The 13841-nt window shown below is 39.2% G+C and overlaps 1 protein-coding gene across 1 annotated transcript; it reads right to left on the bottom strand.

The window, feature by feature from the left end:
* Positions 1–5094: 5094 nt before the first annotated feature.
* Positions 5095–12625, bottom strand: PNN (pinin, desmosome associated protein). The gene is made up of 9 exons (XM_077909108.1): positions 12437–12625; positions 11679–11750; positions 11214–11282; positions 10652–10724; positions 10440–10534; positions 10146–10221; positions 8621–8776; positions 8400–8538; positions 5095–7706 (listed from the first exon to the last, which is right to left on the bottom strand). Exons 1-9 carry the CDS (start codon positions 12547–12549, stop codon positions 6190–6192), a joined length of 2310 nt encoding a protein of 769 aa, XP_077765234.1. The 5' UTR covers positions 12550–12625; the 3' UTR covers positions 5095–6189.
* Positions 12626–13841: the final 1216 nt, after the last annotated feature.

Here is a 13841-nt window from a genome sequence, read left to right as displayed (position 1 = left end):
TATTTGGACTTAACTTTTTAGTTTTTACAAAAGTATTTTTGAGATTTGAGAGTGTGCACTTGCACATGAACAGGGGAGGGGCAGAGGGAGAGGAAGAATCTTTAGTAGACTTCCTGCTCAACGAGGAGCCCAACATGGGCTCAATCCTATGACCTTAAGATCATAATCTGAGCCAAAACCAAGCTCGGGCACTCAGACTGAGCAACCCAGGTGCCTCTAATTGGATTTTTAAATGACAGATTATGTGTGTTTGCACATGTGTACCCATATATATGCGTCTGTATATGTATATACACAAAATAAAATAACAGTAATTTCAACACCTGCCTTGAAGACCTGCAACACTAAGTTGTTTCACTGAGGAGGAGGACATGATTCCATGACATGAGTTAATAAAATATTATATTTATCTGAAGAAATTATCCAGAATTGAGATACAAAAGTTAGATTCAAAGATACTGAGGAAAGATTGATATATCTGACATATGTTTAAGCTGAAAACAAGGAGAAAAGACAGAATCAGATAAATGTATTTTAAGAGATATTGGTAGAGAATGTAACTCCATCAGGGCAGAGATTTCCTTTTTTTAAAATATTGCATCTCTAAACCTAGGAGATAGCCTGGTACATAGTAAATGGTTATTAAATATTTGTTGAATTATATTGGTTTTTATTGCCAGTAATATAGAAAGATAGTCACCTAGGCTAACCATCCCACTGAAAACATTCAAAATATGCCTGAGTGAAATGTAAAAAGAAAATATTTAAAGTATTTATGAGAGCACAAGGAAACTATTGTCAAATGAGAGGCAGGAGATGAAGTAATTTTTCCAGGGACAAATACTAAAGAACTCAGATATATCTGAGAAATGAACAAAAGAAGAATAAATGAGATCCAGAAAATAATCCCACAGGAGAAGTAAGCATTTTGTGCATGATAAAGTTGAGAGTGTGAATTGTTGGATCAGAAGAGGAAGAAGCCCAGGTACAGCACTTTACATTTTAACTTAAAATCAGGTAGATTATATATACCGCAAGAAATGTATAGATATGTTCATCAAAACATGTGAACAAGTATATTGATAGTAGCTCTGTTCATATGGGCTTCCAACTGCGTGGAAACCACACAAATGTCCATCAACAACAGAATGTATACATAGATTGTGGAATATGCACACGTGGGAGTAATACATAGCAAAAAAAGTAGTTACAAACCGCGAAATTAACCCTCACAAACCCAATATTGAACAAATATAAAAGAACTCATTTAAAAAAAAATAACTCATTTATATAAAACACAAAATGGGCAGTAACAATTATCCTGATTGCTAACAAAATGCCATGTTCATAGATTGGAAGACTCAGTGGGGTCAATTCCCAAATTAATCTGTAGATTCAAAGCAATTCAAATAAAAATACCAACAATTTTTTTTGTGGATATTCAAAGGCTGACTTTGAAATTTATATGAAAAAATGAAGTTAGGTAAGAATAGCCAGGAGAATCAAGTAAAGCAAGGTGGGAGAATCTGTTCTACTCCATATTAAGACTTAATATGAAGCCAAGGTATTAAGGCAGTGGTATCAACTTAAGATTAGGACAGACCAGTGGAACAGAATAGAGAGCCTAGAAAGAGAACCACGAATATATGGATACTAGATATAAGAGAAAGCTGGTACTGCAGAAAAATGTGGAAGGCACAAACTTGTCAATAATTGAAGTTGGGCACTCTGACATTCACTTAGAAAAAAAAAATGAGACTGAACCCCCAAATCACACTATAACACAAGAGCCAATTCTAGGAAAATAATCAAGTTCCTTGTGAAAAGTAAAATAATAAATCTCAAAGATAAAATAGGAGGCTACCCTCTTGACTTTGAAATGGAGAGAGGCATTTTAAATAAAATGCATAATGTCTTAACCATAAAATATGTATAAACTGAACACTATAACCAAGAAATCTTCTTAATCAAAAAATACCGTTTAAAAAGTGAGAAACCAAACTATAAAGTAAAAGATATTCGCAGTGCATATATTCAACAGACTCATTTCCAGAATACAGAACACTTAAAATCCAGAAGAGACAGTCTCAAGGACATCTAAAGTTTTTTTTTAATGGAAAACATAACCCCATTAGTCATCTAGAAAATGCACATACAAAAATATATCTCATGACCTACTGATTACTCTTAAATATACTGTATATCCATGCATATGCTCACCAAAAGACATGAATGTTCTATAACAGAATTATTTGTATGACCCTAAAATTGAAAACAATCTCAATACCCATATACTGGTGATAGGTATCTACAGTGACATACAAAAACAGGTTATAGAAACGTGTAAACGTGTAGGAACTCATAAAATACATTTCACTTATGTAAAGAGTTAAAAATAGGAGATGAAAAAATAAACCATGGCATTTAGGATGCATGAATCAGTTTCAAAACCATGAAGGAAATCAAGTAAGTGACTACCATAAAGTCAGGATAGTGTTGTTTAAAAGATAAATATACTAAAATTTTGAAATTTGAGCAAATATTGATTTGGATCTGGGCAGCACTAAACTCCTGACAGGAGCTAGGGGAAAGGCTCTTACAGAGCAGACAGGAAGCAAAGCAAGGAAATTATTTTGCTTGGCTATAGGTGAAGCAATTGCTTTATCTGTGAAAGCCAAGTTGGCAGTGTATGATTGGTTGTCCACGGGTTTTTCAACTTCCTAAACGGTTTTGGTTTGCTCAAGTAGGCTGCCACCAATTAGACCTTCCTTGTTTTATTTAAAAATAGTTACCTTACCTCTGAGGGCAGAAAAGAGACAAAGAAATGATTGGAAGGGGTTCTTGGATCCTGGCAATGTTCTAGTTCTTCACCTGGATGATTACATTAGGTATTAGCAAATTGCCAGTTCATGGAGTTGTATATGGTGTTTTGTGTACTTGTGTGTTATTCACAATGAATGAGCAATCTATCCATGTATGAGTCAGTTACCTAGGAATCCACTTAAGTATAAGATTTTATGGGAAAGGCATTAAATTTGAAAAATGGAGATATTCATGTTCATAGTGTGGGGTCACTCCTCCACTATCCACAAATCTGTTCCTTTTCATCTCAGCTAATGGCAATTCATTTCTAGTTGTTCAGGTGAAATCTTTACTCATTCTGACTTCTCACACCACAGAATCCATTAGCATTTCCCCTGGGAGCCATCTTCAAACTATATCCAAAACCTGATCACCACTTCTACTACTTAACCATCTTGGCTTTAAGTCACTGTACTTTGCCTTATTGCAGATAGCTTCTCATTTATGCTCCTGCTGTTGGCCCCATTTCTTTTCTCAGCACAGTAGCCAGAGTAATTCTGTTAATATCACAAAAGCCATGCTAAGAACCTGTCATCGTTTACTCATAACACTGCTTATAATGCATAAGGCCCTATCCTAGGTATTTGAAATAAAGCAATGGGTTAAAAATAATCTTAAAAATCTTGCTCTCAAGGAGCTTGCATTCAAGAGCAAAGTAGTAAGTCAAAGTATAGTAACTATACAGTATCATGTATGTCATGAAAATAAAGTGGACAGTGAGGGCAAGTGGTGGTTATTACAAAATCAAATACAGTACTCAAATGACCATAGGAAGCAGTTGTAGGCATTTGAGTCTCACTTTTGGGAAAAGATCATGCTAAGGGACATAAAAGTATAAGAAATTTTCAGATTTCTCAGGCTAATTTTTATCACATTGCAATCTTCCCAATTGACTTAGTAGCAGGAAGATCCAACCATGTAAATAGCGAATATGTTTTCTGGGCTAAGTGCTTTAATGGCATTACCTCAAGAAGGGAAACTGGGTGAAAATTTTACTCAAGAATTTCAAGTTTTGTTGTTAATGTGTTAAATAATTGAACCCTGAAACATTTAATGACTTGTTCGGACAGCATCGGCTCATATTAAACTCAAATTTATTACTTTGGTGCGTTTTGCTTAGCCTAATTACTAGAGTATACATGTGTAGTCACCAGAGTTCTAGACGGTGCACAAATAAGCCCTAGATTGGAGGTACAGCTCACTGAAGATCAAACTAACTTCCAACTTCTGTGGTTGTGCCAACCTTGAGATTTTAGAAAAAGCAAGGTTTCCTAAATAGCTCCTTAGCTGTCTCCGAACTAATTTCAGTCTCTAGCCCTATGCATCTTCAGCTTCTACATTTTCCATAAACACTACCTGTAACACCTAATAGGAAAACCCTGTACCTCCCCCCCCCAGGAAACTGTCATTACTTCTACATTGTAACATTGCTTGTATCTTTATAAGGAACCAATACATGGTTCTCTGAAAACAAATTCCATATAATTTCACATCTGAGGACAAAGCACTAGTTGGAAACAAAAAAAACAAGCCAACCTTGCTTTAAAGATGAAGCCTTCCTTAAAGTGCATACTAGTTAGAAAATTTGAAATAGAACTCTATATAGAATTTAAAATTCCTCTTCATATTCCAAACACCTTTTTTCCTCCCATGCTTTTATAGCCCCATCATTACCACTCTTAACAACTGAGCTGAAAGCCAAATTAATTCCTTTTCCATATGTACCAGGCCAATCTTTCAACTTTTTCAGGTAAAAATGAGTGAACTTAATTTGTCCAAAGGATCTTAATATAATTATTTTAGATTTAATAAAGATTCTAGGAACCAGGTTACACTTATGGTCATCCCTTTTAAGTTTTTACCAATTTTTCCATGTTACACAGTATAAAATTTATATTACATGTTGGAGATTATTAAACCCCTGAAAGAAGTGACTCTTGGTGGAAATGGGACCAGAAGTGCAGGTAGCTAGCTCTGTAGTTTGAAAAGTTCTACTCATTTACTGTTAAAAGATTTTTAAAAGAGTACTTTAACATGTTCTCTTATATTTCTACAGTGCTGGAAATGCTTACTGACGCTTTCACCATCACCATGTTATTTGTCAAGGGAGGAAACAGTAAACATTCAGTCAAGCCTAAAGCTAGTCAATGTCAAGTTATGAACTCAAAGGCCATTTGCAATTAAAGTGCTCTCTTGTATAAAAGCATCAGAAAGTTAATACAAGTACTAGTCTTAAGCAGTCACACAAGTCTAAGCCACATTTATTTGCACATATATAGTAATGGCAACAGATACTCCAAATTCATACAAATTTATAAAACAACAAAGTTAATAATCACTTGGTACACTTGTGTGTTATCTTGCTTACAGATTCAAGTGTAGATGAACTTCCTTCATTCTGTAAACTTTCATACAATACTTAACAAAAACTCTTGAGAACACATATTGGCATGTTTCAGTTAGAGCCAACACAAAAGTTAAGACAAGACCACAAACTCAAAAACCCAAGTTTAGAATATACTTTTCTACCTCCCTCCCCTAGAGAGTGATTATTTTCTTCAATAGATGTATATGCTATATCACACAAGTAGCCCTGGAGACAAATGAATGATGCTCCTATAATCATGAAGAAAATGCCAACCAAATCATACTGTTTTATCTACCAAATATGACTTATATATGAGAAACAGGGGGAAATGCTTAGATTAAAACAAGGGAGATTAGAAAAAAATAGTAAATGATTCTGAGAACAAACTATGTTCCCCAAAAGCTGCAAAGATCTGACTATGACAACTCCAAATAATTGCCTAAGGCAAATAAAAGTGAGGAAACCTTCAAAGACATTCTAATCACGTTCAGTATCTAGTGATAAAAGCTGAAAATGATATCAAGAGGGTAATTTATTATACAAGTGTCAACGAGGACATTCCAAAACTAATGAAAGAAATGCACATTTATTTCTACAAAAGCAATGTATGATACAGAATTTGAAGGGAACAGACTTAAAGATTTACCTATTAAAATATACAGATTCTTACTGAAGTGTATAGGATATTTAAAAAAGATGACAAGGGATGTTAATCTTTTTTTATTATTATAATTTTTACATATTTTGGAACCTCACATAATTTTGATAAATAACTCTTACAAAATTATGCAAAAAGTACAAGAATGTCTGGTAAACAAACAGTCTGTATTTTCCAAAAAAGATTTTTTACAACATGCAATTCTTAAGGCAGCATCCTCCTTACAAGGAAAGGTAATCCTTTTACTCATCAAGAAATCTTCTGCTGCAAAGAATAGGCTAAGAAAGCCTGGCTTCTTCCATTAACGCCTTTTGTCTTTCCTGTCTGATTTTCGGTCTCTTTCACTTCTTGAAGATCTTTTGCCTGATCGACTACTCTCTGATATAGACCTCTTTCTGTCGGACCGGGAATTCTTATCCTTTGATCCTTTTGTATCTCTACTACTACCACCTTTTGAAGATTTGTGACTTCTTTCTAATCCTGATGTATCCCTTCGTTTCCGATCCACGCTCCTTCTGTGCTTTCTATCTCTGTTATGTCCCCGGCCCCTACTCCGACTTCTACTCTCGCTGCTACTAGTAGTGCTGCTGCTACTATCTCTGCTGCTGCTGCCACTTGTGCTGGAGCTGCTACTGGAACTACTTCGACTACTACTGCTGCCACTGCTGGAACTGCTTCCACTGCTGCTACTGGTTGAGCTGCTACTAGAACTACTACTGCTACTGCTGCGACTTCTACTCTTGCTGGTTTTATTTCTAGCTCGACCTCTACTTCTGCTCCTGGTTTTGGTTTTGGTTTTGCTATCTGAATGTACTATCAAGACTGGCTCTACTGTCACCTCAGTGAGTTTTACAGATTCCACAGGAAATTCCTTCCTCTCAGGTAGTAAATGCCCTTGCTCTTGAATAACCTGAACTGGTGCCTGTAGAACAGCTAATGGCAAAGTCTCAGGTTGAGAGACAGGCTGGGGTTGGAGTACTGCTTGGGGCTGGGACTGGGCCTGCACCTGGGGCTGGGGCTGAAGCGGAAGCGGAAGCGGAAGCTGAAGCTGAGGTTGTGGCTGGGACTGGGATTGGGGCTGGGGCTGGAGCTGGAGCTGGGGCTGTAACTGTGGCTCAGGTTGTAGCTGAGGCTGTGGCTCAGGCTGTAGCTCAGGCTCAGGCTCAGGCTGAGGCAAGGGCTGGAGGTGAGCCACAGGCTCAGGCTGGGGCTCAGATTCTCTCTCTTCTTTTTCCTCAGGCTCATTTTCCATTTCTAGAGCACTGGCATTCTCTCTCACAGGAGAAAGAGATTTACATTCTTTATCTGGCTCAACTTCAAATTCCATCTCTGGCTCCAGTTCTTTGCTAGTTTCATTTTCTGAAGGTTCTACACTTTCAACTTGATTGGTTTCCATTACCTCCTGCTCAGCAATTACATTTTTGACACTCTCAACCATCTCTAGCACATCCATAACTTCTTCCGGTTGACTATCCTGCTGCTTCTCACTTTCCCTTACCTCAGTTTCCTCCTCCATCTTGACCTCCATTTCCTGTTTTTGTTCCTCCTCCTCCTGCTCTTTCTCTGCATCACTATGAACTATACCTATTTCCTTTTCCTCTTCCTCTCCTGCTTCCTCTATTTCTACATCATTGTGCTGATTACCTGTCTCCTCCAACTCTTCCTCTCGCTGAGCCACCTTACCCTCTTCTTGTTCCGCCTTCTGTTCTTCATTACGCACCACCTGATGCTCTTTTTCCTTCATTGATTGTCTTCTAGGCCTAGCCTCCATTTTATTTATTTGTTCTGCAAATTCGATGCGTCTACCTTCAAATAAAGCTAAAGAATAAAAAGTTACATACGTAAGTAACACTTAAACTCAGGATTTGACAGTCACAAATTGTCATCAAACTTTATCTAAATGTATTTTTGCAAACAGATGATGACACAATACTGATTATGGCAAATAATTACAAATTGAAATAAAATGACAGAAACAAAGATCCGCCCCCCCCCCCCCAACCTATATTCTAAGATATTAGTAGCAGGCAACTGTACCACATTAACTGATGGAAAAACAGGACTTTTTTTTGCCATTTTACTTCATACTGGATGAGAAAGAATAAAACTTTTGAAATAAAATCATTCTTATGTTATCATGCCATGCATTAATTTTTCTGATCTAAGACTAATCATCTAATCACCATCTCAGCAGTGTCTACTCTTTCAAGTGTACTCATTCTATCAATTTATATCAATGTTCACTTTTTTTTGCTTCATTAGCATTTATGTCTGGCTAAAAAGAAGTCATCTTATTTAAACAGGAAATACATATGCATTAAGCACTACCAACATCATGGTTAAATTTCAAGTTAAATTCTACCATCAACCAAATGCCCTTATACTCCTAACTCATTAGCACCTTAGAATATCTTTTTAAAAAATCAACTGCTGAAACACAATTACAGTAAACAAACATGTATGTGTATTTTACCTTACCCAATTTCACTGGATCTCTTCATGTCCACTTACCATTCATTTTTCTCTGTGACTCTTCTATTAATTTTTGGGTAGCTGGACACATTCTTCCGGGAATATAGAACAAATGGGGCTTTGTCTTAGTTCTTATGTATTTAATTATCTTGGCATTATGTTCATTCCATTCTTCTTGCTAAAGAAGAGATAAAAGGTCAGGATTTTGTAAACATGAAGGATTACCAATCTTAGAATTCCAATTCCAAACTACTACTCACCAGCTGCGCAAGCTCAACCTTCTGTTCTAAAAGCCGCAGTTCTGTCTGTTTAGCACGCCTCTCTTCAAACAGTTCTCTCCTCTCATTTTCAACCTGCTTTCTTTCTTCTTCCGCCTGCACTTCAAGTTTTTGTTCAATTTCCTGGCGCCTCTTTTGCTGAAGATAAACAATTATCTTTAAAAACTTATTATAATCCTGATTGCATGTGAAACATTACAATTTTACTATGTTACCTTTATAGATTGCATATTTGCAATTCAGGATACCAGCTAATTCAAACTAAGTACTAATTCAAACTTAGTACTTAGCATTTGAGGCTAATTGCAACTTTTCTTTTAAGAAACAGGGAAAACACTTTTCCATGTAAAAATCTAAATAGCAAGGACATTACCCATATTAATATAAGTTTTAGGCAAGTTTCTTTCATAAAACCTAAAAAAAGAAGAGCACTGTCTTTGTTATCTTCACAGTTATTGTTTCTTTTAAATCAAAGATTCTGACAATTAACATCTAATCTTCAAACACTATGCTTTGAAGCCTTTTACATTCCCTAGGAAAGTTAACATAAAAGATGTAATAAAACTTTATTAATCTGTAACTCCCTTTCCACCACAGTTCTCCTTTGAGAAGCAGTAACTTGATGTTCAACACAAAGGACACAATTTTGTGGCTTTAATAAAAAACCTTTAGAAAGATTGCAGTTAAATAAACTGTGGAAAGCAGGGAAATGTTTAGGTTTTTGCTTCCAGAGTGACAATTATTATCTGCGTGTATAAATATCTTAAAAGGTATAATCACTGAACTAGTTACAATTCTGAGTTCAACTCCTTTGTTTGAAAGAAAGCACTCTAAAGCCTAAAGAAATGAAGAGTCTTGCCCAAAACCACAAAATTAGATTGTTGTAGAGCTCAAATAGGAACCCAGGGTCCCCTGACCAGGCTTTTTGCACTGAAAGAGAAGTTCATCCAGTTACTTCACAGGACCTCAAAAACACACCAGCTAAAAATTGAACAAGTTCAGGAAATTTTCTTAAGTTTTTTCTTGGCTTCATTATTTAGGCCTGCAACTCATTTTGTTTCTGTTTTTCAAGATTTTTAATATATTTATTTGAGAGAGACACAGGCAGAGGGAGAAGCAGGCTCCCTGCGGAGAGCCTGATGTGGGACTTGACCCCGGGATCATGACCTGAGCTGAAGGCAGACACTTAACCACTGAGCCAGCCAGGCATCCCACAACTCAGTTTTGAGAGCTTTTCTTTTTTTTTTTTAATAAGTATTTTTTTTTTTAATTTATTTATTCAGAGAGAGAGAGAGAGAGAGACTGAGAGGCAGAAACACAGGCAGAGGGAGAAGCGGAGCCCAACGCGGAACTCGATCCTGGGTCTCCTGAATCAGACCCCAGGCTGCAGGCGGCGCTAAACCTGCTGCGCCACCAGGGGTGCCCTTGAGAGCTTTTCAATTCTTTTCAAAGACACGTAATAAACTACTTTGAATACTTAAAGGAAGCAAAGGAAACTATAAAATACCCTTTCAGTAGCAACAGTGGATTCTTGTTTAAATTTCTGAAGAGTGCCCATCAATAAGCCAAATATTCGTCGGTTCCTAAAGAACAGAAAGAGAAAATTACTGGAGTAGGTTCCACTTCCTCTAAGCTCACCACTTCCTAAAAGAAACATACTACAAAATTTAAAAAATGAAAAAAAAAAAAAAAAAAAAAAAGGAACATACTAATGGCACTTGGACAAGTCTTACATATAAATTTTCCTAAAATTGCATTATTTGACAGAAAATTTTTTCCCCCAATAAAAAACTAAAGATACCTTTGCTTTCCCTTTTCATCCATATTTTGATCCTGGATAAGGTCTCTACGTGTGCGCTCTTTGGAGGTAGCTACAACTGAAGACTGCAAAGCTGGCTGCAAGAGAAAACAGATCTTAGTAATTTAACAGGCATATGAAAGGTAGCACTCCTAAATGTAGGAAGATGGAAATACTGGATTCATCCTGTAAGTAGTTATTTTCATCTCAATTACCTTTTTAACATCATCATCCTCTGGGTCGCTTTCTTGGCGTGATTCTCTCCTTGTCCGACGCTCCCCGCCCAGCCTGACATAGAAAAAGAATTTAAAAGACCACGTAAAATCTGACTTAAGTGCCTACCAATGACAAATGTTTACTCTTACTAGGACTTATTTCCAGAAGTCTCACTTTATCACTCTCTATCCCATATTTCTCTTTCCTCTGGTAGGAAAAGGATAAAATCTGTCACCAATGAACAAATCCCGATCTATTTTCCTCAAGAGGTTAAGTTTCTACCGTACAACACAGAGAAGTAGTACAAACCATTGTTTCAATCTTATTCTTCTCATGATATTTTAGTAAAATTTGTTACTGTTCGTGAAGAACTGAGTTCTGAAGGATTACAGGCTTATTTCAGTCAAGTACCAAGGAAATAGACAAGTGAAGTAGTATACTACTCAATTCTAACTCAGTTCAATTCTGAACTCAACAATATTTATTTAATACTTGTATTTGTGGCAACCTTAGAAAACAGAGCTTAGAAGTCTATCTTCAGAAGCTTTTCCTCCAACATACCTACTGACTGCCCCTTCAAGGTCTCTCTGTTTGGCTGGGGGTCCTCCTCCACTATCTGAGAATCCACGCCTGCAATTAAAATGTGCAATATAAAGCAACTGGCATTTAAATAATACATGACATTTACCTTTAACAAGATAATTTAGCTGAATTTTTAGAAAACCCTTCTAATTATAACAACCTTAAATGGGCATCCACTCCAAGATGCTTTTTTTTTTTTAGCACTTTTTTAAAAACTACAAAAATAAAGAGTAGACCAAACAAGTACTTAATACATTCTTCAGTCTCTAGTTCTGCATATAAATGAAGTTCCGAGATAACTATACAGAAAACTATGGTTGTTCAGTTTTAAACAAAACAAACACAAACACATGGACTCTACTGCAAATTTTGTTTAAGACAATACTTACTTTGTAAAAATTTCTAGGGTCTTAGCATATAAATTACGTTCTAAGAAAATCTTACCTCAGCAATAAACTACCACGTCCTCTACCTCCACCAGGACCAGAAAGGGCCAGCAATCTGGCTTGGATGGGCCTAAAAGATATTTACAAGTCAGTATGAAAATCATGTGTGGACTCAATGTCCCCAAATACTTTCACGGATGCGGTACATCACAGAGAGAAAAAATAACCAGAAAAGTTCTAAAAATACGAATCCAAATCCACGTGCTTGAAACACGACAGGAAGTACTATTTTGACTTCCTCGTTTTTTCAAGACCAAGATCACTGAAATCACGTTTACTTCGTTGCCACTACACACTAGCAGGCTCGGACCAGGCTCTCATTTCGCCCACTCCGAGGAAGCTGCACGTGGGCAAGGGGGCCGAAGCCTGGGGGAGAGGCGGCGGACCGCGTCCCGGGAGGGTCTCTGGGCCAGCACCGGGCCGGGTACCGGGCGGATGGGGAAGGGGGCTTTGTGCTGCGGCTCCGGGCCTGCAGGGCCGAGGGCGGGAACGTGCAGCCCGGGCCTTCCCGCAGGCCAGGAGGACACTCCGGCACCGCCAGGAGCCACGCTCCTCCCTCGCGCGCCTGAGCTGCGAGACCTACGCCGAGGGCGTGGGAGCCTCCCCACCTCATCCAGGACGGGGTTCCACCGCCGCCCGGGGCGCAGGCCCCGATGTTCTAGCCTTCGCAGGGCTTGCCGCCCTTCCCGCCCCCAATCCACCCCGGCATCAGAGCTGTCTCTGGGAGCCGGCCTTTCTCACCCGCCTCTCTCTCACCTTACGTCATTCGGATCCCGTCCGGTGAGCTTGCGAATATTCTCATCCACGTTCTTTAGGCTCTCTTTGGCCTTTTCTAGCTGCTCCTGCAAAGTTCTCACCGCGACCGCCATCTTCTCTCTGCAGCAGGCTTCGAGACTGCTCTACAGGCCGCGCCTGGCTCCGTCGCGCCGCGAGACGCGAGAAGACTGACAGCAGGGCCCAGCCAATGGCAGTAGGCGTTGTTTGGCGGCCTCAACCACTCGGCGTCCGGAAGGGGGAGAAGCGGCGGCCCCTGTGACTCTGGGCCAATGGAAAGTCTTCTGGGCGGTTGCCTCCCTCCCCCAGCCAGCTGCGGTGCCCGGGCTCCGCTTCTAGCGCAGAGCCTCGGCGCCTTTGCGAGTCGCTGGTGCTCCGGCGCCGGCTGCCGGGCCTGCCCTCGTGGCGCGGAGCGCGCAGCTTTCCAGCCCTTTTAACTTGGGGTGTGACGTGCCTTGTGTCTTTTTAACCACCTAATCCCATCAGAGTGGGATCATTTACCCGATCACTCCCCGGGAAATGATTAGATTAGCAAAGGGTGCGGCCGTGCTGTTGGTGCGCATGCCCAGAGAGGGGGTGGGGGGGCGCAGGCGTCCCTCCATTGGGTTAAACCATAATGAACAGAGGGACTTAAAAAATGAACAACGTGAAAAGGCATTAGTCGTAATAGCCAACACTTATTTTTTTTCGGTTCTGTATGAAACGTTTTATATGCCTTGTCTCTCAAGTCAAAGCTTGAATAGAATACTTATTACTGGTAAGGAAATTGAATCTGGAGATAAACTGTGACTCCCTAGGTCACCCGAGCTGAGAATCACTGATCTGACGTTGTGCAAGTGTGTACTAGGTGAAAAAAGCGACGACGAGACCAGTGAGACAGGCATTTTCGTCTACACTGGCCTATACAGCTGGTTAGTTTAAGGGGGGGATCTAGAGTAGCGGCCCTATTGTGACTTGTGTGTATAAGAGAGTGTCCTCTAGCTTGTTACTCTGCTCTGTGTACACAGCCAACATGTGAACAGTTTTGTTCCGGAAATACATTAGCAGATTACAGCTCACAAAGCATTTCCCCACAGAAAACGATGTTAGGAATAATCTTGGTTATCATCTGTTAGCTGGGGGTCAACTAACCCGACTTACCATCTTAATTTCTCTATCTTTTTTATTTTATTTTTTAATTTTTATTTATTTATGATAGTCGCAGAGAGAGAGAGAGGCAGAGACACAAGCAGGCTCCATGCACCGGGAGCCCGACGTGGGATTCGATCCCGGGTCTCCAGGTTCGACGCCCTGGGCCAAAGGCAGGCGCCAAACCGCTGCGCCACCCAGGGATCCCAATTTCTCTATCTTTAAAAGTTCCTTTGTTTATCCGCAGTAATCTAGGCTC

Source organism: Canis aureus, chromosome 9 (genome assembly GCF_053574225.1).
Source record: "Canis aureus isolate CA01 chromosome 9, VMU_Caureus_v.1.0, whole genome shotgun sequence".
NCBI lineage: Eukaryota > Metazoa > Chordata > Mammalia > Carnivora > Canidae > Canis > Canis aureus.
The sequence above is the reverse complement of the archived record's forward strand: the minus strand, read 5'-3'. Positions and strand labels throughout refer to the sequence as shown.